Below are 18927 nucleotides of genomic sequence, written 5' to 3'. Positions count from 1 at the left end.
TATTATTGACCCACTCTCTAAAAATAACAAAGTTAGAAAGAAAATCATAGCTAATTTTGAGAATGTGACAGCTGTAAGAGGGACATGCAATTTAAAACAAACAAACAAAAGTACGGTAAATTAGCTCTACATAATGAAGACAACTGTGCCAGCTCTTTAGCTGAACCATTGGTGCTGTTATAACTAAAATTAGTGACTTTAAGTTGAATTCAAAGATTAAATTGATGAAGATGCACAGGTTTTAGGGACAGGGTTGAGTTTTCATTTTGGAGTATACCAATGGCATTGTTTTTACAGCATACGCTTTCAGCTGATTCAAATAACTGAGATGTCAACTCCAAAGGAACCACTAACCCAGCAACTTCAGCCAAAATAAGTGGCAGTATTGAGAACAGCTGCTATAGAAACAGAATGCTTTTAGACGAGCATTCTGTAGCATGTGAACATAATTCCACTTGGTGCTGTCCAAAAATAAGTTAGGGATCTTCTAGGGTGTGAATTGGGAAAAAAACAAAGGGATAATGATAAATATTATACATCAGTGTTTGGCTATCTTTGTTTTTTTTAATTCAGTCAGTAATTAAATATTGGAACTGATTACAAAGCTATTTCAGTTCTTAAAATCTGCTACATAAACATGAACTGGTGCAAAGATCCATCTTTTTCCTTTGACATAAAAATATTTACATCTAATGTATGCATTGTTGTTACAGATATAGGAATTTCCCCATGGTAGAGCCCAACTGGTCAATGCTACGTTCTCCAAGATCATATCTATGTAATTTTTTAGGAACTGTGTATAAGAATTCATCTAGGGAGAACCTAATGGAAGTTTTGAAACAAGACGGGCTTGATAAACTCTGTTGGATTGCAGCCAGAGAACAGTAAGAGCTATGATTTACGATTTATTTATGATTGTAAATGTATAGTTTGCAAGCTGAATTATTCAAAGCCCCTTGCCTAGATCATTGCTGTCATCTTTCAAAATATGTTATGAATAAAATAATATAAATAATGACAATGGTCAAACATAAAACAATTAACCTTGCTGAGCTGAGATTTTCATACAGATCTTGGATGCCTTAACCCCTTGTCTGCTGCAGTACTTTTACATTGTGGTTATGATTTGAAATACTTTAAAAGAAATATCTAACATAATACAGCCAGTCCTGTTTTCTCTCGCACATACCTGGTTTTGGTTGAAGGGGCAGTGGGTATTCAAAATCTGTGTCATACATCCTGTGGCTATTATCCACCTACCAGAAGAGGGGGACATGAAACCAGAACTTTACGTCACCAACCACGTATAAAGATGCTGGCTTCAGCTAAACAATATAGTTCATTCTCTGTCTTCGGGACATAGAACGGATCTTCTGACTAACTGAAAGAGGTTCTAATGGTACTTTTAATTTGCTTCTACCTGAAGCAACTTCTACCTGAAACCTTGGCAGGATTAGATAGGTATTCCCTTTAAAAAGGAGGAGATGCTTTTAAAAAATCTGAATAGTCTTTCTTTGATTATTTAAACTTATAATAAAGTTTTGTACAGTTTCTAAGCGGAGAAAGGGTGGACTGCAGGAAGGAGTGATATGGCTGTTGAGGTGTTTCTAGTTTTGTAAACAATTGAGGGATTACATGTGATCACTTGATACCATCTCAAAAAGAATTATTTTCTTTTTAGAATTTCAGATTTTAGAATTAAACACACAGGCCATTTTAGAATTAACATATGTAAGCCATATACATTTACAAAAAGGATACACAAAGATTTTCAGCGTTCAAATAGGACTGTAGCTTAAGGTGCCAGTTCTGTCACCCTTAATGAAATACTTACTCCATTTAAAATATAAATAATACTAAGAGGATTTTTATGTGAAAAATTTATATTTTGATTTGTTTTCAGTTTTCCATATTCAGTGTATGAATAATAATCTATTTTTAAGATGGGTTAATTTATTAAAATATGTGGAAGAATTTAAAACTAGGAAGAAGTCTTCAAAGTTGCAATAGGGCTGTCAATTCATGGCAGTTAACTCATGAGATTTAAAAAAAAATTAATCGCAATTAAAAAAATCAAGATTAATCACAGTTTTAATCGCACTGTTAATAGAATACCAATTTAAATGTATTTAAATATTTTGGATGTTTTCCTACATTTTCATATATATTGTAGTCTGTGTTGTAATTGAAATCAAAGTGTATATTATTTTTATTGCAAATATTTGCACTGTAAAAATGATAAAAGAAATAGTATTTTTCAGTTACCTCATTCAAGTATTGAAGTGCAATCTCTTACAAATGTAGATTTTTTTTTTTGTTACATAACCACTCAAAAACAAAACAGTGTAAAACTTCAGAGCTTACAAGTCCACTCAGTCCTACTTCTTGTTCAGCCAGCTGCAAAGACAAACAAGTTTGTTTACATTTACAAGAGATAATGCTGCTCTCTTCTTATTTACAGATGTCACCAGAAAGTGAGAACAGGCATTTGCATGGCACTTTTGTAGCTGGCATTGCAAAGTATTTACATGAGAGAAATGCTAAACATTCGTATGTGCCTTCATGCTTGGGCCACCATTCCAGAGGACATGCTTCCATGCTGATGATGATTGTTAAAAAAAATAATGCGTTAATTAAATTTGTTACTGAAGTCCTAGGGGGAGAATTGTATGTCCCCTGCTGTTTTACTCACATTCCGCCATGTATTTCATGTTATAGCTGTCTCGGATGATTACCCAGCACACGTTGTTCATTTTAGGAACGCTTTCACTGAAGATTTCACAAAATGCAAAGAAGGTACCAATGTGAGATTTCTAAAGATAGCTACGGCTATCCCAAGGTTTAAGAATCTGAAGTGCCTTCCAAAATCTGAGAGGAACAAGCTGTGGAGCATGCTTTCAGAAGTCTTAAAAGAGCAACACTCCAATGCAGAAAATACAGAACCCGAACCACCAAAAAAGAAAATCAACCTTCTGCTGGTGGCATCTGACTCAGATAATTAAAATGAACATGTGTCGGTCCGCATGGACGCATGTACCCTGGAATGGTGCTTCAAGCATGAAGGGACATATGAATCTTTAGAGCGTCTGGCACGTAAATATCTTGTGATGCTGGCTACAACAGTGCCATGCAAACGCCCTAAACAAGAAGCAGGCAGCCTTGTCTCCTGCAAATGTAAACAAACTTGTTTGTCTGAGTGATTGGTTGAACAAGAAGTAGGACTGAGTGGACTTTCAGGCTCTACAATTTTACATTATTTTATTTTTGAATGCAGTTTTTTGTACATAATTTTACATTTGTAAGTTCAACTTTTATGATAAAGAGATTGCACTAGAGTACTTGTATTAGGTGAATTGTAAAATACTATTTGCTTTTTTTACAGTGCAAATACTTGTAATCAAAAATAAATACAAAGTGAGCACTGTAAACTTTGTATTCTGTGTTGTAATTGAAATCAATATATATTGAAAATGTAGAAAACATCCAAAAATATTTAAATAAGTGGTATTTTATTATTGTTTAACTGTGTGATTAGTTGCGCGATTAATCACGATTGATTTTTTTTAATCGCTTGACAGCCCTAGTTGCAGTGTATAACTATCTTTAGCTGAGAATGCAATGAAGGCAGAACCAATAAAGGCACGGGCAGAGAAATCTGCTGAAAAGAAGATGACTATACCAAAGAGGAGACTGGAAAATAAACATAGAAATAGAAGGGGACTTGAGAAGAGGACTCTGAGGCAGACTGCCAAGAAAAGAAACAACCCTGAGGCAAGACCAATAGAATAAGATTATAAAGATTGGGTGGTAAATTACAAGGACTGATAGAATATAAATTACAAGGATTCAGAGTAGAACTAAATCTGGTTTGGCTCTGTATGAGGTCGCTGGCCCAAGAGCACCAAAACATCTTTATAATGTGTTTTGACTTGGGAAATGTGGCTCCCTGCATAGTCTAGATGAGGGAAAAAATGTAAATGCAAGCTTTTGGTATTGTGGACCATCTCAATACTGTAGCAGGATTGTCTTTCTGACTATTAAGTGGGTAGACTCTCATCATGATTAAACCAAACAAATTAATTCTGCTCTTAATTAGTTTGTACGATTGTTCTCATGGAAGGTTTAAAAACCTTTATTATAAATTTTAAAAGGATTTAATAAAACTAGAGGCAATTTAACACTTTTTTCTGAAAATTTGGACAAAAGAACTTGAGAAAAAGGCTAATATAGAATCTAGAGCAGGGGTCTCAAACACAGTTTACCTTAGGGCCAATGCCAGTCCTCAAATCCTCCCCGAGGGCCAATAATGTCACTGAAGATGGTGTTCAGAAAAGAAAATGTTTACGTTGTATTTTTTTTATTTTGAATTTCTTAGAAATAATAAAATGTCATACAACTTTATCCAATTCTTCGCCTGCCAGAGAGCTTTTAGTGTTTGCCAGAAACCTGGCAATGCGTCAGTTCTGTCAGTTTGTTGATGTTTGGCCTCAGTGACTGAGCAGTTGAAACCTTCAGGATTGCAGCAAGGTGTGCATCAGACAGTTGTGTTCGGTATTTTGACTGGTTTATATTCGTTGTGGAAAAAAGTGATGCTGCCTCCATGGCTGACTCTGCCCGGCGACAAGTGATGGTATCTCTGTCCCTCTCCCCCAGTCAATGGGAGCTGCGTGGGGCGGCGCCTGCAGCTGACAGAGCCGGCAGGGTGGCTGCATAGGTCTCTCCTCTGTGGGCTGCAGATGGCCCGTGGTCTAGAGAGAGATTTATCTATGGCCTAGAGTGCTGTCACGCAAAGTACCTCGGACTGTCTGAGCAAATTGAAGAGATTTACAATTGCTGCCTTACGTTCTCATTTCGGAACAGTAAATCCCCTTGCTGATTTTAAATATTTTGGGGGGGAAATTATTCTTGCTTCAAAAAGTCTGTCAGAGCATTCTATCTCCATATGCCTATTTTTGAGCCACTTAATAACCTTCTAGTTTCAATTATGAAGTAAATTGATATGGGCTTCCAGTACAAAATATTTTTTTAAAGATGTTTGTTCTCTTTTGTTGGTGTTTGAAGTATTAATGATTCCTTTAAACGCCCTCAGTTGAAAACTGTTCTTATGGAGTTTCTAGCTTACAGGTGAACTTTTCTATAAAGACCTGAAAAAAAATATTTAGGAATAGGTGGGTTGAAACATAAAACCTTACTGATTCTCAGATCTGTTGTTACAAACCTTTCAGCTCTGCAACATTTATCGATACTAAAATTATAACATTGATCTCTGTTTTTCATTGTAATACATCTACCCTTGGAGGGAAAAAGTAATGTTAATTGTCAACTTCTTTATTTTTCTAGGTGGCAGCCTCAAGAAACAAATGAAAGTTTTAGAATCTATCAAGATGCATTGCTGCAGAGTGATCTCACATTGTGCCCAGTGGGAGTAAATACAGAATGCTATAGAATTTATGAAGCTTGTTCATATGGCTCTGTTCCTGTTGTAGAAGATGTAATGACACCAGGCAAGTGTGGAAATTCATCTATATACCACAGTGCTCCACTGCAATTACTAAAGACCATGGGGGCTCCATTTATCTTTATTAAAAACTGGGAAGAACTTCCTGCTGTTTTAGAAAAAGAGAAAAATATGAGCTTACAAGAAAAAATTCAAAGGAGAAAAAAGCTTATAGAATGGTACCGGCACTTCAAAGCACAAATGAGAGATAAATTTATTAATATCTTGGAAAATTCATTTTTACCAAATGATAAAGGAGGTTAATTGCCCCCTTTGAAAATCAAAAATAGATCAAAAGTTTAATTTTCACTGACCTTCAGGTAAGCTTTTCTATAAAAATAAAAAATAAATGAACCACTACCCATGCAGGTACAATTTCTTTGAAGTCAGTGGAGTTGCACCAGCTTATCCCAGGGCTGAGTTTCACCCTTTTTTTCTAAACTACTTTCAGAGAGGATGGAGTCTTACAGGATAGTAGTCCGGATGGATATCAACTTTATTATTATTTTTTGCAGTGACTCTCTCATTCTTAGCAAGTCAGTACTTCTCTGTTTTAATCTAGGTATGGAAGCATTTCAGCAAATAGATCACCCAAAAAGCATAATAAGTGGTGGCTTCACTACACTAATATTTATACTTTTTAGCATTCTTTCCTGAAATTCTCCTGTTATCATTTTCCTTAGTTTAAAATATAGTTTTATTATAGTTTTCATTAACTGAGGAAAAAGAGAACTATGGTCAAGCAGAATGACAGAACTTTTAACAATATCAAAATAAAGTCTTTAAACTATTGCAGATAACGAGAGCTCTTCCCCCTCCTCCCACTTTTGGCAGGTACAAAATGAAGCCATTTTAATAATTTGGGCTCCTCCCATTTATCTAGTGTCTTAGGGGGGGATGTTGTGTATTGAAAAATGTCATTTCTGTGACGTTATCAAAAGAACTTTCCTCTCCAAAACTGGCCATTGATAGATGGAATATTCCCTGCTACCCCACTCATCCCGCCCACTTGTTTGACTAGCTTGCTACCATATACTAAACGTATCTCAGACCATCCTGGAATAAATGGTATCATTAAATCTTTTTCATCCAAAACACTTCTGTAAAGGAATGTCCTCATATTTTAAGTATGTGTCTAAGCTCCTTACCCATCCCCATCCCACCAAAAAGTAATAGTTTACCTTTTATTGGAAGTTTTTCCCTTTAATGTTTTGGTGATTGTGTATGATGTTGTCAGAGTATAAGTACAGTGTGTAAAGATGCATTTGGGCAACATTTTCAACAAAAATGGAGACCCACTTGTTCAGATAAAGTTATAAACACAATTGTGCTTCTATCATATAGCTTTGAGGCCAAGAGTTTAGAAAGATTCAAAAAAGGACTGGGAGTAAAAATGTTCAGATATGCCAGCGTGATCTAGGAGCCCTCTTCCCATGTTCTTGCTCTTTTGTCAGAAGCATCTGGTTCGAACCACTGTTGGAGACAGAACACTGGACTTAGTGGACCACCAGTCTTCTCTAGTAAGCCAATTCTTGCCTTTCTGCATTTGTTTGTGATTGCACCTACACGTGGCCATTAAAGGCTTTGTTTTTAATTTGGTGCTACTACTGCAGAGAGGGTTGCACTCTCTGCTTGTCAGACTCTCCACATGTGTGGGTGAGACAGTGTGCAGTGTCCCTTATTCTCCTCTTTTCCCCCATGCAAGGATCTGCAGAGCTTCCTCCACAGAGACTGGGCACAGAAGGTAGCAGGATGGTGATGAAGAGGTAGCACATTGTCTACTGTGTGACCCTGGGTAGATTGAGGAATGTAGAGTTTCTCTTCCAGGTGCAGATCTATGGATCGCTATCCGCTCCAATAAAAACAGACAAAACTAATTTATCCTTATAGTATGTCATTTGTCTGTCCAGTGAAACTGCTGAAGACCTGAAACTTTATAACATTATAACTTAATCTTTCCATAAAAAATGGAAAAGTTTAATTGAGGAAGACGAGAGCGTACTAGATTTCCAAAGGAAAAATAGTAGATGGTGGTTCTTAGCTCACAAAGAATATTTTTTAAATAAAAAAGATTTTGTGTGTGTGAGCTGCTTTTATCCAACATCGTAGCACTATCAAAGGATAACAGGAATTGGAAGTTATATGGTACAGAGTAACTTTATTGTGAAGAGATGTAAATAATCTATGACCATTGTAAAATAACCAGGCTTCGGTTATTGGTGGTTAAGGTGGTAGATGTGTGTTTTGAAAAATGCAAACTTTCACTTGATTGCTATGTTTGTTATCAAGGAAACTGCTCTAAAGCTAATTAAACATGTATTGTATAAAAATGGTGTAACTATATTTCAGTGTAGAATTTCTGATCCTTGACTTATGCAGACACTTCTGAGAAAAAACTATATCTGGGATCAGATTTTCCCCCTCCATTTGAAAGAATCTTCTCTTCATTCCCGTTTAATATTGGGGCATAACTTTGAGGGGCTGAGCATCTGTACCTCTCATTGACTTCAGCTGAAGTCAGTGAGTTTATCAGGCCATAAGTGCGCACCTTCATGTGGCAATTTTGAGCATTCTCGAAATCTGCTTAAGTTGTCAACGTTCAAAGGGGATTTATAAGTATAATACTGTCTCTATACAAAGAGCTTCGAGTATGTGAGAGTAGTCATGGAGCTCTGGTACTATTTTGCTGTGTAAGAAATATTTAATATGCACTGTTGTAATCACTTCAGTGGATGATATGGCCTGGGCTGCGCTATACACTCTCAATACTCCTGTATTTTTGTATGTAGTTTAGTCAATTCCCTAAATACTATTCTGTCTCTAAATGTAAGAATGCCTTATGGTAACAATTGCATGCATGAATTCACGAGCTAGTTCAACTAAATCTTAAAATATGTACCATAATATTGTCTTTACTGTGATATTTTCTGTGTTTAGAATATACCACAGCAAAGCAATTTTGCAATAGATATTCAGTTTTTAATGGTCCCCACAATAGCTTTTTCTAGATCCTCTCATTAAAAGGGATGAACAGTGTAGCTTAGTAAATTTATATTGTGTCAGTCAGTCTACTAGAATTTTTTTCCCTACAAACCACAGAATGAGATACCAGAGAGATTTGTGTGTGTATGTAAAAGTATTTTTTGGGAAACTTTAGTGATACCATTTTTCATAGGAAATGGCTATTTGGTACATGGGGGATGCAGTCAACAAGTAGAACCTCCTAAGGATCATCTTGTTTTCAAAGCAAATTGGATCAGCTTTTAGCAAAGGTGTCCACAACTGCCAAAATGAGTCAAGTTTGCTTCAAGAAGGTCTCATGCCTTTTATGTATTTAGAAATATTGAAAGAGAGTTCTAGTTGGAGGCTCTCCAGCAACCTACTTTATCAAGATAGCTTTCCATGCAGCAAGTAGAGAAACTGAAGGGGGAAGGAGTTTCTGTCCATTGCTAGTTATTTACATTCCTAACTAAAATAGCCTGGTAAAGCTTATTTATTTTCAGTAGACACAAAATAGCTGGGTAACAATATACACACTATAGCTTCCAAAAACATTGCCAGACATTGTGTATGAAAGTGGGAGAAATAAATGCTTATTGAAGAAGGTTAAATTTGTTTGTTCGGTATCCACAAAGACTGACAATGGAGAGATGCTACTGAAACAGACTTGAGAAATGCAATTCCATTTCTGTCTGAGGCAGCTGTTGTTTCCAAGGACATTGCTGTTCTGAAAGATGGCGGAACTGGTGTTTTCCAATAAGCTTGAAACGGAATCTAGATGTTGTTTATATAATGCTGTGAGTGTATAGGGTGCCACATAAAGAATAGGACGAATCAAATAGAGAACAGAATGCCTGACCTGACGAAACCCTGCCTAAAGGCACGACTGAATCTAACACAGATCCCAAGGTTTAATGTGTCTTTATTGGTCCAGATAACAGCAAAGCAAAGTTCAAAAATAGTTTTCATTTTAGGATATTTGGAGATCAACCCTAAATTTATGCCAGTGCCCAAAACTCCATGTTATCCCACAAAAATTAGGGCAGTTCTAAGCTTGTTTTCTTTGCTCTCATCACAGATGCTTAGGCAGAAAGAAAGAATTGCATAGATTTCTTGTTAATCAAAAGTCCATAAATCTTGGCTGGTAATCCTCTAGATAAGGAAGCTGCTTGCAGTAGGTCAGGCTGTTGAGCATTTATCATTTTAAACACAGTATGTCTTTGCAGAATTTTGTAGTGAGCCTCCCAGCCTTGGTCGACAGATTAGGACTAGGGGCTTGTGCTTAAATCTAAAAATAGGGTGTATAGGCAGTGCTTTGAAGTTGTGGCTCAGGCTGGATCTCAAGTTCTGAAGCCTAGGAATTGGGGGATGTAGACAAACCTGCACATGGAGATACGGCAACAGCCTTGATGGATCAAGATGGGTGCCGGTCAGAACTTGGGGGGGCGAGGGTGGCATTCCAAAGCATAACTCAGAAGTCATGCCTGGGCTCATTTGTTTCCTGACTGCCTCCAAGCAGGAATTCTTGATGACACGTAGTGAGTGTGGCTCTAGCCTTGCTGCAGTAAAAACTCAAATTGTTACATCTGTGCTGCTCTTTTTATTGAGCAGTCAACCACCTTTGGACCAGGTCAACTTGCATAGGCTTAGGCAGCAGACTCTGGGATGGAGGCACGTGTTGGCATGCCTCCCCTCTTCTCCTTACTCTGCTCACACAGCCAGTTATCAATGTGGATGGGTAAGTCAATGCATCCTGGGATAGGTCCAGGGACAGAACAAAAAGAGTAGGCAGCACTGATTAAGGAATCCACTGAATTTCTGATGGTTCCCATAGAAACAATTGGGTAAATGTACAGTGGCTCCCTGCTCCAATGGCAGGGCAACCGCCTAAGCCTGGAGTGTTGTTTTCCCTGCTTCCAGTTGAGGTAGCTGTTCCCAAAGGGCTTGGTTCTCCGCCGGAAGTTACATCTCACAGGTGCACAGAACATGGTTCTTTGCTTGGAAATGAGAGACCCACTCCTGGAAATGATGCTCCATGGGATTTGCTGGGCAATGGGATACCAGCTCCCTCCCTAGAAGGGTCCAGGAGGTCTGAGCAAACTGTCATGGCTGGGTCATGGGTCACCAGGCCTACTGGGTGGAGCCAGAGTGAGTAGGGCCGGAGCCATGGGTCGGAGGCAGAGTTGGAAGTCAGGAGCCAGAGTGAGGTAAAAGAGCAAGGTTTGTTGTAGCAGCTGGCTGGAGATCCTCCTAGTTGCACAACTTCCTGGTGTCCCCTCCCGGTTTAAGTAGTGCACCTGGAACCAACCAGGGACCCAGGAGCACTGCCAATCAAGCCCTTTGTGGCTGGCACATCCTGTTGTGCCTGGGTCCACAAGGCTCACAGCCCATCGATCACTACTCTGCTAGAGCTGTAGGGTGGCAGCTTGAACATGCCAATCTGTCAGGGATTAGTTGACCCAATTTCTAGGCTCCGGATTGTCCCCCTCACCCATTCTATTAAGGTGGTATTGTATGTAATAGCTGATTTACAGGGAAACTATGTATATTCTACTGGTAAGGGCAACAGATCGGCTATTGTGGACACACACATCAATTTGTTAGTTCTAGCCATGTGCCAATTTTCATTCTTTCCTTGAATAGCATGGACCCAACTTTGGCTCCGTCTCCTCACTTCCCCCACCCCTCTAAACTCAAACTGAGCTGGGCTATTGTTATCTAATTGACTCTCTTTCCATGTGATTCTCAGATTATAAAAACATCCTGCAATCTAGTGGAAATAATATTCCTTGTCCCTAATGAGAATTTCTCCGAGGTAGTAGTAGGTGTAATTAGGCTTTTGATGAATTTCTGCCATAGTGCAGCTCTGGCTGTTACATTGCTTGCTGTCAGAAAGCATCTCTGTAGGATATTAGCTCATCTGAGTGCCTGCTTCTGAAACATTTCTAGTCTCCAGTTTTTTAGATGCCTGTGTTAAAATTTTGGTAAAATAAACTGTGTTTTGGGGAGCTCAAAATAGGCACAACCTCAAATGCCCAAATGTCTTCATTTTTCAGTACAGGAAATGCACTTCATGCCCTGAATGAATGAAACTTTACATAATATTTTGGTCATGGATATCTGAGGACAATATATGCTATTTGGTGCCCATCTGTCCATCTTTGGAAATCTAGCTTCATACTGGTAAATTTAGCTTCCTCAGTTTCTCCTATGTCTTATCTTCAAATCTTGGAGTCACTTTTGTTATCCTCCTTTGTATTTTCTCTGCTTTTTCTATATTTTCCCCTATTCTGTGGAGGCCAGAACTGCACCCAGTATCCCAGAGGTGCAGGGAGCTTGGGAGAGGGTTTCATTTTTAGGGCAAGATCTTATGGGAAATGGACAGAGATAACAGGAAGTGCAACCATACTGGAAATAGAAATATATGACCAGAGGAGGTCAGCTAGAGAGGAATGACAGTCCAGTGGTTCAGAAAGTAGCCTAGGACTTGCAAAACCTGGGCGGGTTTCCTGCTCCACCACAGGATTCTTGGGTGACCTTAGGTAAGTTATTTGGTCTCTCTGGGTATGTCTATACCACAATTAAACACCTATGGCCCCTGACTTGGGCTCAGGCTGCGGGACTGTAAAATCGCAGTGCAGATGTTCTGGCTGGTCCCATGTCTATTTCCCTATCTGTAAAATAGTCATATTGCTACTTGTCTACATGACAGCTGTTGTGAGGCTGACTTTGTTAATATGTGCACAGTGCTCTGAAGAGTTAAGCTATTGCACTGATTATTAGAAGTAAATCCACGCATTGGATGACTGTTTTAAGATGTTGAGGTTCTGAGAATAGTTTTTCTAATGATATGACACTGGTTTATACTGTCACTTTGTAGCTTCTGATAGGGATTTCATGTGTGGCTCAGAAATTAATTAAAGGTGTACTTTCTTAAATAGACCTAACAACAGAGCAGGGTATTGTGCTTTCCAATGCTTAAACTAAGCACTTAGTGATGGTCTATACTGGAGGTGGGCAAACTACAGCCTGTGTGCCACATCCGGCCTGCGGGCCCATCCTGCCGAGCCCTTGAGCTCCCGGCCGGCGAGCTAGCTCCTGGCCCCTCCCCTGCTGTCCCCCCTCCTCCACAGCCTCAGCCCATAATGCCGCCAGCACTCTGGGCAGCAGGGCTGCGAACTCCTACTGGGCCGCGCAGTGGCATGACTGGCTCTGGCCAAGCAGCGTGGCTGCCACTTCTGGTGCTCTGAACAGCATGGTAAGGGAGCAGGGGGGCTGGATAAGGGGCAGAGGTTCTGGGGGCGGGGCAGTCAGGGGACAGGGAGCATGGGGTGGTTGGATAGGCGTGGGAGTCCCGGGGGCCTGTCAGGGAACGGGGGTGTGGATAGGGGTCGGGGCAGTCAGGGGACAGGGAGCAGGGGGGGTTGGGTGGGTCAGGGGCTCTGAGGGGGCAGTCAGGGGGCGGGAAGTGGGAGGGGGTGGATAGGAGGCAGGGGCCAGGCGGTTTGGGGAGGCACAGCCTTCCCTACCCAGCCCTCCATACAGTTTCAGAACCCGATGTGGTCCTCAGGCCAAAAAGTTTGCCCATCCCTGTCTATACCTATAACCAACAAGAAATCTCTGTGGCCTATGAGAATTGTCAATCCTCTATCTTTTTTCTTTGCTAACACTACTTAGTAACTCAACACTTTAGCTATAGATTGTACAAGGAATTTCATCCATTCCACTTAGTGTTCGAAAAGTACATCATTAAATTACTTAATCAGAAGATGAAAACTTTTCCCTCCTGAATTCATAAGCTAATAACAAACTATTGTCTAGGTTGCAACACTCCTGGGCTTGGGTTAGTGGTATCTATTCATGCTGCAAAGCTGGATGGCTTCTTGGTCCGGAAATAGTTCATAGAATCATAGAATGTCAGGGTTGGAAGGGACCTCAGGAGGTCATTTAGTGCAACCTCCTGCTCAAAGCAGGACCAATCCCCAACTAAATCATCCAGCCAGGGCTTTGTCAAGCCTGACCTTAAAAACCTCTACGGAAGGAGATTTCACCACCTCCCTACATAACCCATTCCAGTGCTTCACCACCCTCCTAGTGAAAAAGTTTTTCCTAATATCCAACCTAAACCTTCCACACTGCAACTTGAGACCATTACTCCTTGTTCTGTCATTTGCTACCACTGAGAACAGCCTAGATCCATCCTCTTTGGAACCCCCTTTCATGTAGTTGAAAGCAGCTATCAAATCTCCCCTCATTCTTCTCTTCTCCAGACTAAATAATCCCAGTTCCCTCAGCCTCTCCTCATAAGTCATGTGCTCCAGCCCCCTAATCATTTTTGTTGCCCTCCGCTGGACTCTTTCCAATTTTTCCACATCCTTCTTGTACTGTGGGGCCCAAAACTGGACACAATACTCCAGATGAGGCCTCTCCAATGCCGAATAGAGGGGAATGACCACGTCCCTCGATCTGCTGGCAATGCTCCTACTTGTACAGCCCAAAATGCCATTAGCCTTCTTGGCAACAAGGGCACACTGTTGACTCTCATAGAGCTTCTCGTCCACTGTCACCCCTAGGTCCTTTTCTGCAGAACTGCTGCCTAGCCATTCGGTCCCTAGTCTGTAGCGGTGCACGGGATTCTTCTGTCCTAAGTGCAGGACTCTGCTCTAGTCCTTGTTGAAGCTCATCAGATTTCTTTTGGCCCAATCCTCTAATTTGTCTAGGTCCCTCTATATCCCATCTCTACCCTCCAGCATATCTACCACTCCTCCCAGTTTAGTGTCATCTGCAAACTTGCTGAGGGTGCAATCCACACCATCCTCCAGATCATTAATGAAGATGTTGAACAAAACCGGCCCCAGGACCGACCCTTGGGGCACTCCACTTGATACCAGCTGCCAACTAGACATGGAGCCATTGATCACTACCCGTTGAGCCTGATGATCTAGCCAGCTTTCTACCCACCTTATAGTCCATTCATCCAGCCCATACTTCTTTAACTTGCTGACAAGAATACTGTGGGAGACCATGTCAAAAGCTTTGCTAAAGGCAAGGAATAACACATCCGCTGCTTTCCACTCATCCACAGAGCCAGTTATCTCATCATAGAAGGCAATTAATTTAGTCAGGCATGACTTGCACCTGGTGAATGCATGATGACTGTTCCTGATCACTTTCCTGTCCTCAAAGTGCTTCAAAATTGATACCTTGAGGACCTGCTCCATGATTTTTCCAGGATCTGAGGTGAGGCTGACCGACCTGTAGTTCCCCACATCCTCCTCCTTCCCTTTTTTAAAGATGGGCACTACATTAGCCTTTTTCCAGTCATCCAGGACCTCCCCCGATCGCCATGAGTTTTCAAAGATAATGGCCAATGGCTCTGCAATCACATCCACCAACTCCTTTAGCACCTTCGGATACAGTGCATCCAGCCCCATGGACTTGCACTCGTCCAGCTTTTCTAAATAGTCCTGAATCACTTCTTTCTCCACAGAGGGCTGGTTCCTAATCCATGCAGTTGTTCAATCTCCCTGTGAAGTCTTTACCACCTTCTGCTACAAATTATGGAAATAAATGATGCTAAAGGAAAGCATTATTTTGTTATGATCCACACTCTTAGAATTAATATATGTCACTTGGATATACCCATTCTCTGTATGAAAGAGTACATCTTTCAAAGAGCCTATTACAATTTCTCAGCTGTTTAATGTAGCAAGCATAATGTAACTTTCTTGTGAAGGGTACATTAGATGGTAAAATGAAAACAATGTTTGATTTATAACAGTTCAGGAGGCAGAGAGATAATATACTTACTGATTATTTTATCAATTCCCAGCAGAACTTGACAAAAATATCTGAGTTGCTGAGAAATATTTTTGGTCACAAAATAAAGAAGTTGTATAAAATATTTTCTTTTGACCATCCATGTCCAAATACATGTTAATATTCTGTTTCGATTACCTTATTCCTAGAGTAAATTTTCCTATCAGCCAACATTAGCCATGGGGATATACTGAACAATTTCCTATTCTCGGTAGCTTTCAGGACAGAGCCTGTCCACTTATGATTACTAAAGACCTCATGACTGATTTCTAAGAGTAAAGGTGTTAACTCATGTATTTTGGGTACATTACTGACATATTGTGATGGGGTTTACAAACCCCACACTAAGGCTGAGGCAGGAGAAAGGCTGGAGCAGAACTGGGCCAGAAAAACTCTGCACCTCAGGCACTGCCCAGCATCCTCCGGCAAAGGAGCAGGATAAAGAGAGGTCCAGCAGCCCAAGCAGGGTGGGAGAAGAGAAGCCACATCCAGGAGGAGGAGAAGCTCTTACCGAGGAGGTCTGAGTGTGAGTCTTACCCCTGGGGTGAGATCCCAAAGGAGTCAAGGGAAAGGAGGACTACTTGCAGGGCCAGAGAGTCATCTGCAGCAGCCCTGAGACTCTGGGGTTTGGAGCAAAGGATCATAATTAAATAGTAGCCATGCCCCAAATGGAGGCAGGGGCTTGGGTAGGAAGTGGCCCGGGGGAGTTGAGCAGGAGGGGGGCTGAGCATAGGCTATCCCACACTGTCACACTTTCAGGTCTCAGCCAGAACATGGTGGAGCAGGAGGGCCTGGGTTGTCTCCTGCCTAGCCCAGATTCCCCTATGCCTAGTGCTGGGATGGGTAGGACTGGGAGGAACAGACCCAGCTGAACCCTGTTCAGAAGGTCCCAGATACACTAAACTAAAAGAGAAACAGGCCAGCTGACCGAACAGACAACCCCACTACAGCTACCTCAGCTAAACTACAATTCAGTTGATTACATTCTACCCTTCATCCTTTCAGTCCTCTAAACAATAGCGTCACTTCCTGTGCTGTTATTGTGCCGTGTTGGCAGGCACTATTAAGTCATGTTGCACGTACACCCCAGAGGTTGCTGATATTGGTGGTCACTGAAGTGGCTCCTAAATGAACAGTACATCATTAGCAAAGCATGTTTGGGAGAGTGGTGTGGTCTAGTGAGCTGGCACAGAGCTGGTTCTTCCAAAATGTTGAGTTATGCAAGGGGAACAAGATCAGGTAGGGAAATATTATGTCTAGATTATCTGACACTGGAAACAAGAGGAGTCTAATAAACTCCCTGAAATGGGGAGCACAGCATACCTATGGTATTTCACTGCTAGCTAAGTTGTGCCAATAAAGGGCAAGGAGCACAGACTTTGCACCAGAGGGCAGCCACACAAAAAAGTGCTGGTCTTCTGATTTTTCCTGTTATGGTGGTCTGTTTTCTCCTAGCGTGTGTTGAATAGCAGTAATTAGGCTTCGCAATATTCTGTTTTGTTAAGATAATTTATACATGATGAACTGTAGTGATATTTGTGCACTTGCACATTGCTTTATCCACAACAGCTTTAAATAGAAATCAATTTCATCCTTCCTTTTTGATGAGCATTGTCCCTTCGTTCACACTGCAGGTGCCTAAAGCCATTTGTGCATGTTTGTTCCAGTAATTTTCCTCTGTTGATTACATTTACCAATTTTTAAATCCTAAGAAACTAATGAAGTGCCTTCATTAGTGTATGCATTTTTACAGTATTACTGTGGAGCTGAAATAGAAGCTCCCTCTGTAACTAAATAAGATAAAGTACAAAATTTGTTCCTAGAACTAGACTAAAGCTATACTTTGAGGGCTATTTTATGAAAGATCTTGTCGGGGTCTTAAAACAACTATCAGAAGTGGATTTAGTGGAAGGAGCCATAGTACAAAATTATCTCCTTTTTAGGAGTCACAATGATTATTGGGATATCAGAATACCATTTTGCTAAGGTAATATGTGTAGGGCAAAGGCAAATATTTTCAGTGATTACATGGTGGTATTGTAGTGAATTATGAAAATCTATCAGAATCGGGCATTTCCTCCAGACTACTTAAGACAAAGAATATGTAGCTCTTACATGGTGCTTTTCATCCATGGTTTTCAAAGTACTTTTTGTTCTGCGAATCCTGATTCTCTATATATTTTGCCTAGCATGTATCAACGCCACCAGCAAGAAGACCAGGAGGAATTTCACACAGATAAAGTATCCAATCAATATCAGCTTCTCAGCATGGAAACCACAGAAAACATCTCTGACGATCCAGTTGGTGGAATGTGACATAAGTATGTCATACTTATGACATAAGACATGTATGTGACATAAGTGAGGATGACTACTCAGACCAAACCGCAAGACTATCAAGTGCGCTCGTGTAGAGATTTCCATCCAGCCAAATAAGACAGATTTTCTGCTAAGAATAAAGAAAGAAAAGAAAAACATTCTGCAAGGGATAGGCAGATAAAAGGATGATGTGTTGTCTTTCAAGATCCACAGCACGAGATATGACTGAAAGATTGGATTGTCTTCTGATGTCAGCAGACAAAGCTCTACTAGTGAGGGAGCATTTCAGCATGGTGCCTCCCTGATTCTAGGGAACTCTGAAGGCTGCTGCAGGAGAGGAATGTCCAAGTGACCTTCTCAGAGATCCTTCCTGTCCGATGAACAAAGAAAGGCAGAAGATTCTGGACATGAACCACGGGTTAGATGAGCGGTGTAAAGTAGAGGGTTTGGATTTTGTGGAACTTTGGGCCATCATCTCTGGGGAAGGGGAGCTATATAATTTGGATAGCCTCCACCGCAGTAAAAGAACCAATCTTCTAGGAGACAGGTTGCCTAGACTAGTCAGGAGGGGGTTAAACTAACAACAAAAGGGGAGGATGGACAGGGGAAACAAACAAGCGCTCATTTCACACAAAATCAACATGTCAAAAACAAAAATTAATCAAAGCACCAAGGGATGTGAACAGAAGAGATTCTTAATTATATACACCAATGCTAGGGGCCCAGATAATAAACGAGAGGAATTAGAATTGCTTGTTTGAGTATAAATTCAATTTAGTTGGTTTTGCTGAAACCTGGTGAGAAGATTTGCATGATTGGAATGTTAAAATCGCTGGTTATAACCTATTTAGGAAGGATTGTCTAGGCAAAAAGGGTGGGGATTGGCATTGTTTAAAATGGCATTACTTTTTTTTCGAGTAACTGACAACTCAGAGGCAAATTATCCTGAATGCTTTTGGATCAATGTTTAACAGATAAACCACAAGACAGGGTACTAGTTGGTGTCTGCTAAGGCCATCAAATCACTTGAACAGGATAACAGGCTCCTTAAGCACTTATCTATAATGTAAAAAGAAAAGGAGGACTTGTGGCACCTTAGAGACTAACAAATTTATTTGAGCATAAGCTTTCATGAGCTACAGCTCACTTTATTGGATGCATTGTAGCTCACGAAAGCTTATGCTCAAATAAATTTGTTAGTCTCTAAGGTGTCACAAGTCCTCCTTTTCTTTCTGCGAATACAGACTAACACGGCTGCTACTCTGAAACCTATCTATAATGTGTAGAGGGAG

General features: G+C 40.6%; 1 protein-coding gene across 5 annotated transcripts in view; it reads left to right on the top strand.

Moving 5' to 3' along the window:
- RXYLT1 (ribitol xylosyltransferase 1) overlaps window positions 1–18726 on the top strand; it is a 31317-nt gene extending 12591 nt beyond the window's left edge. For 3 of the 5 annotated variants that reach the window (XM_073327907.2, XM_073327910.2, XM_073327911.1), the window contains 2 exons: window positions 714–884; window positions 5341–7827. In XM_073327907.2, coding sequence (XP_073184008.2) covers window positions 714–884; window positions 5341–5761 — 592 coding nt within the window. In that variant the 3' untranslated portion in view covers window positions 5762–7827. Of the gene's footprint in view, window positions 1–713; window positions 885–5340; window positions 7828–17505 lie in introns of those variants that run through there. The other 2 variants (XR_012156772.2, XM_073327908.2) reach the window with 2 other exon arrangements.
- Window positions 18727–18927: the final 201 nt, after the last annotated feature.

The sequence above is a fragment of the Lepidochelys kempii genome, chromosome 1 (genome assembly GCF_965140285.1).
Source record: "Lepidochelys kempii isolate rLepKem1 chromosome 1, rLepKem1.hap1, whole genome shotgun sequence".
Classification (NCBI taxonomy): domain Eukaryota; kingdom Metazoa; phylum Chordata; order Testudines; family Cheloniidae; genus Lepidochelys; species Lepidochelys kempii.
Note: the sequence above shows the minus strand (reverse complement) of the source record. Positions and strands in the feature narration are given on the sequence as shown.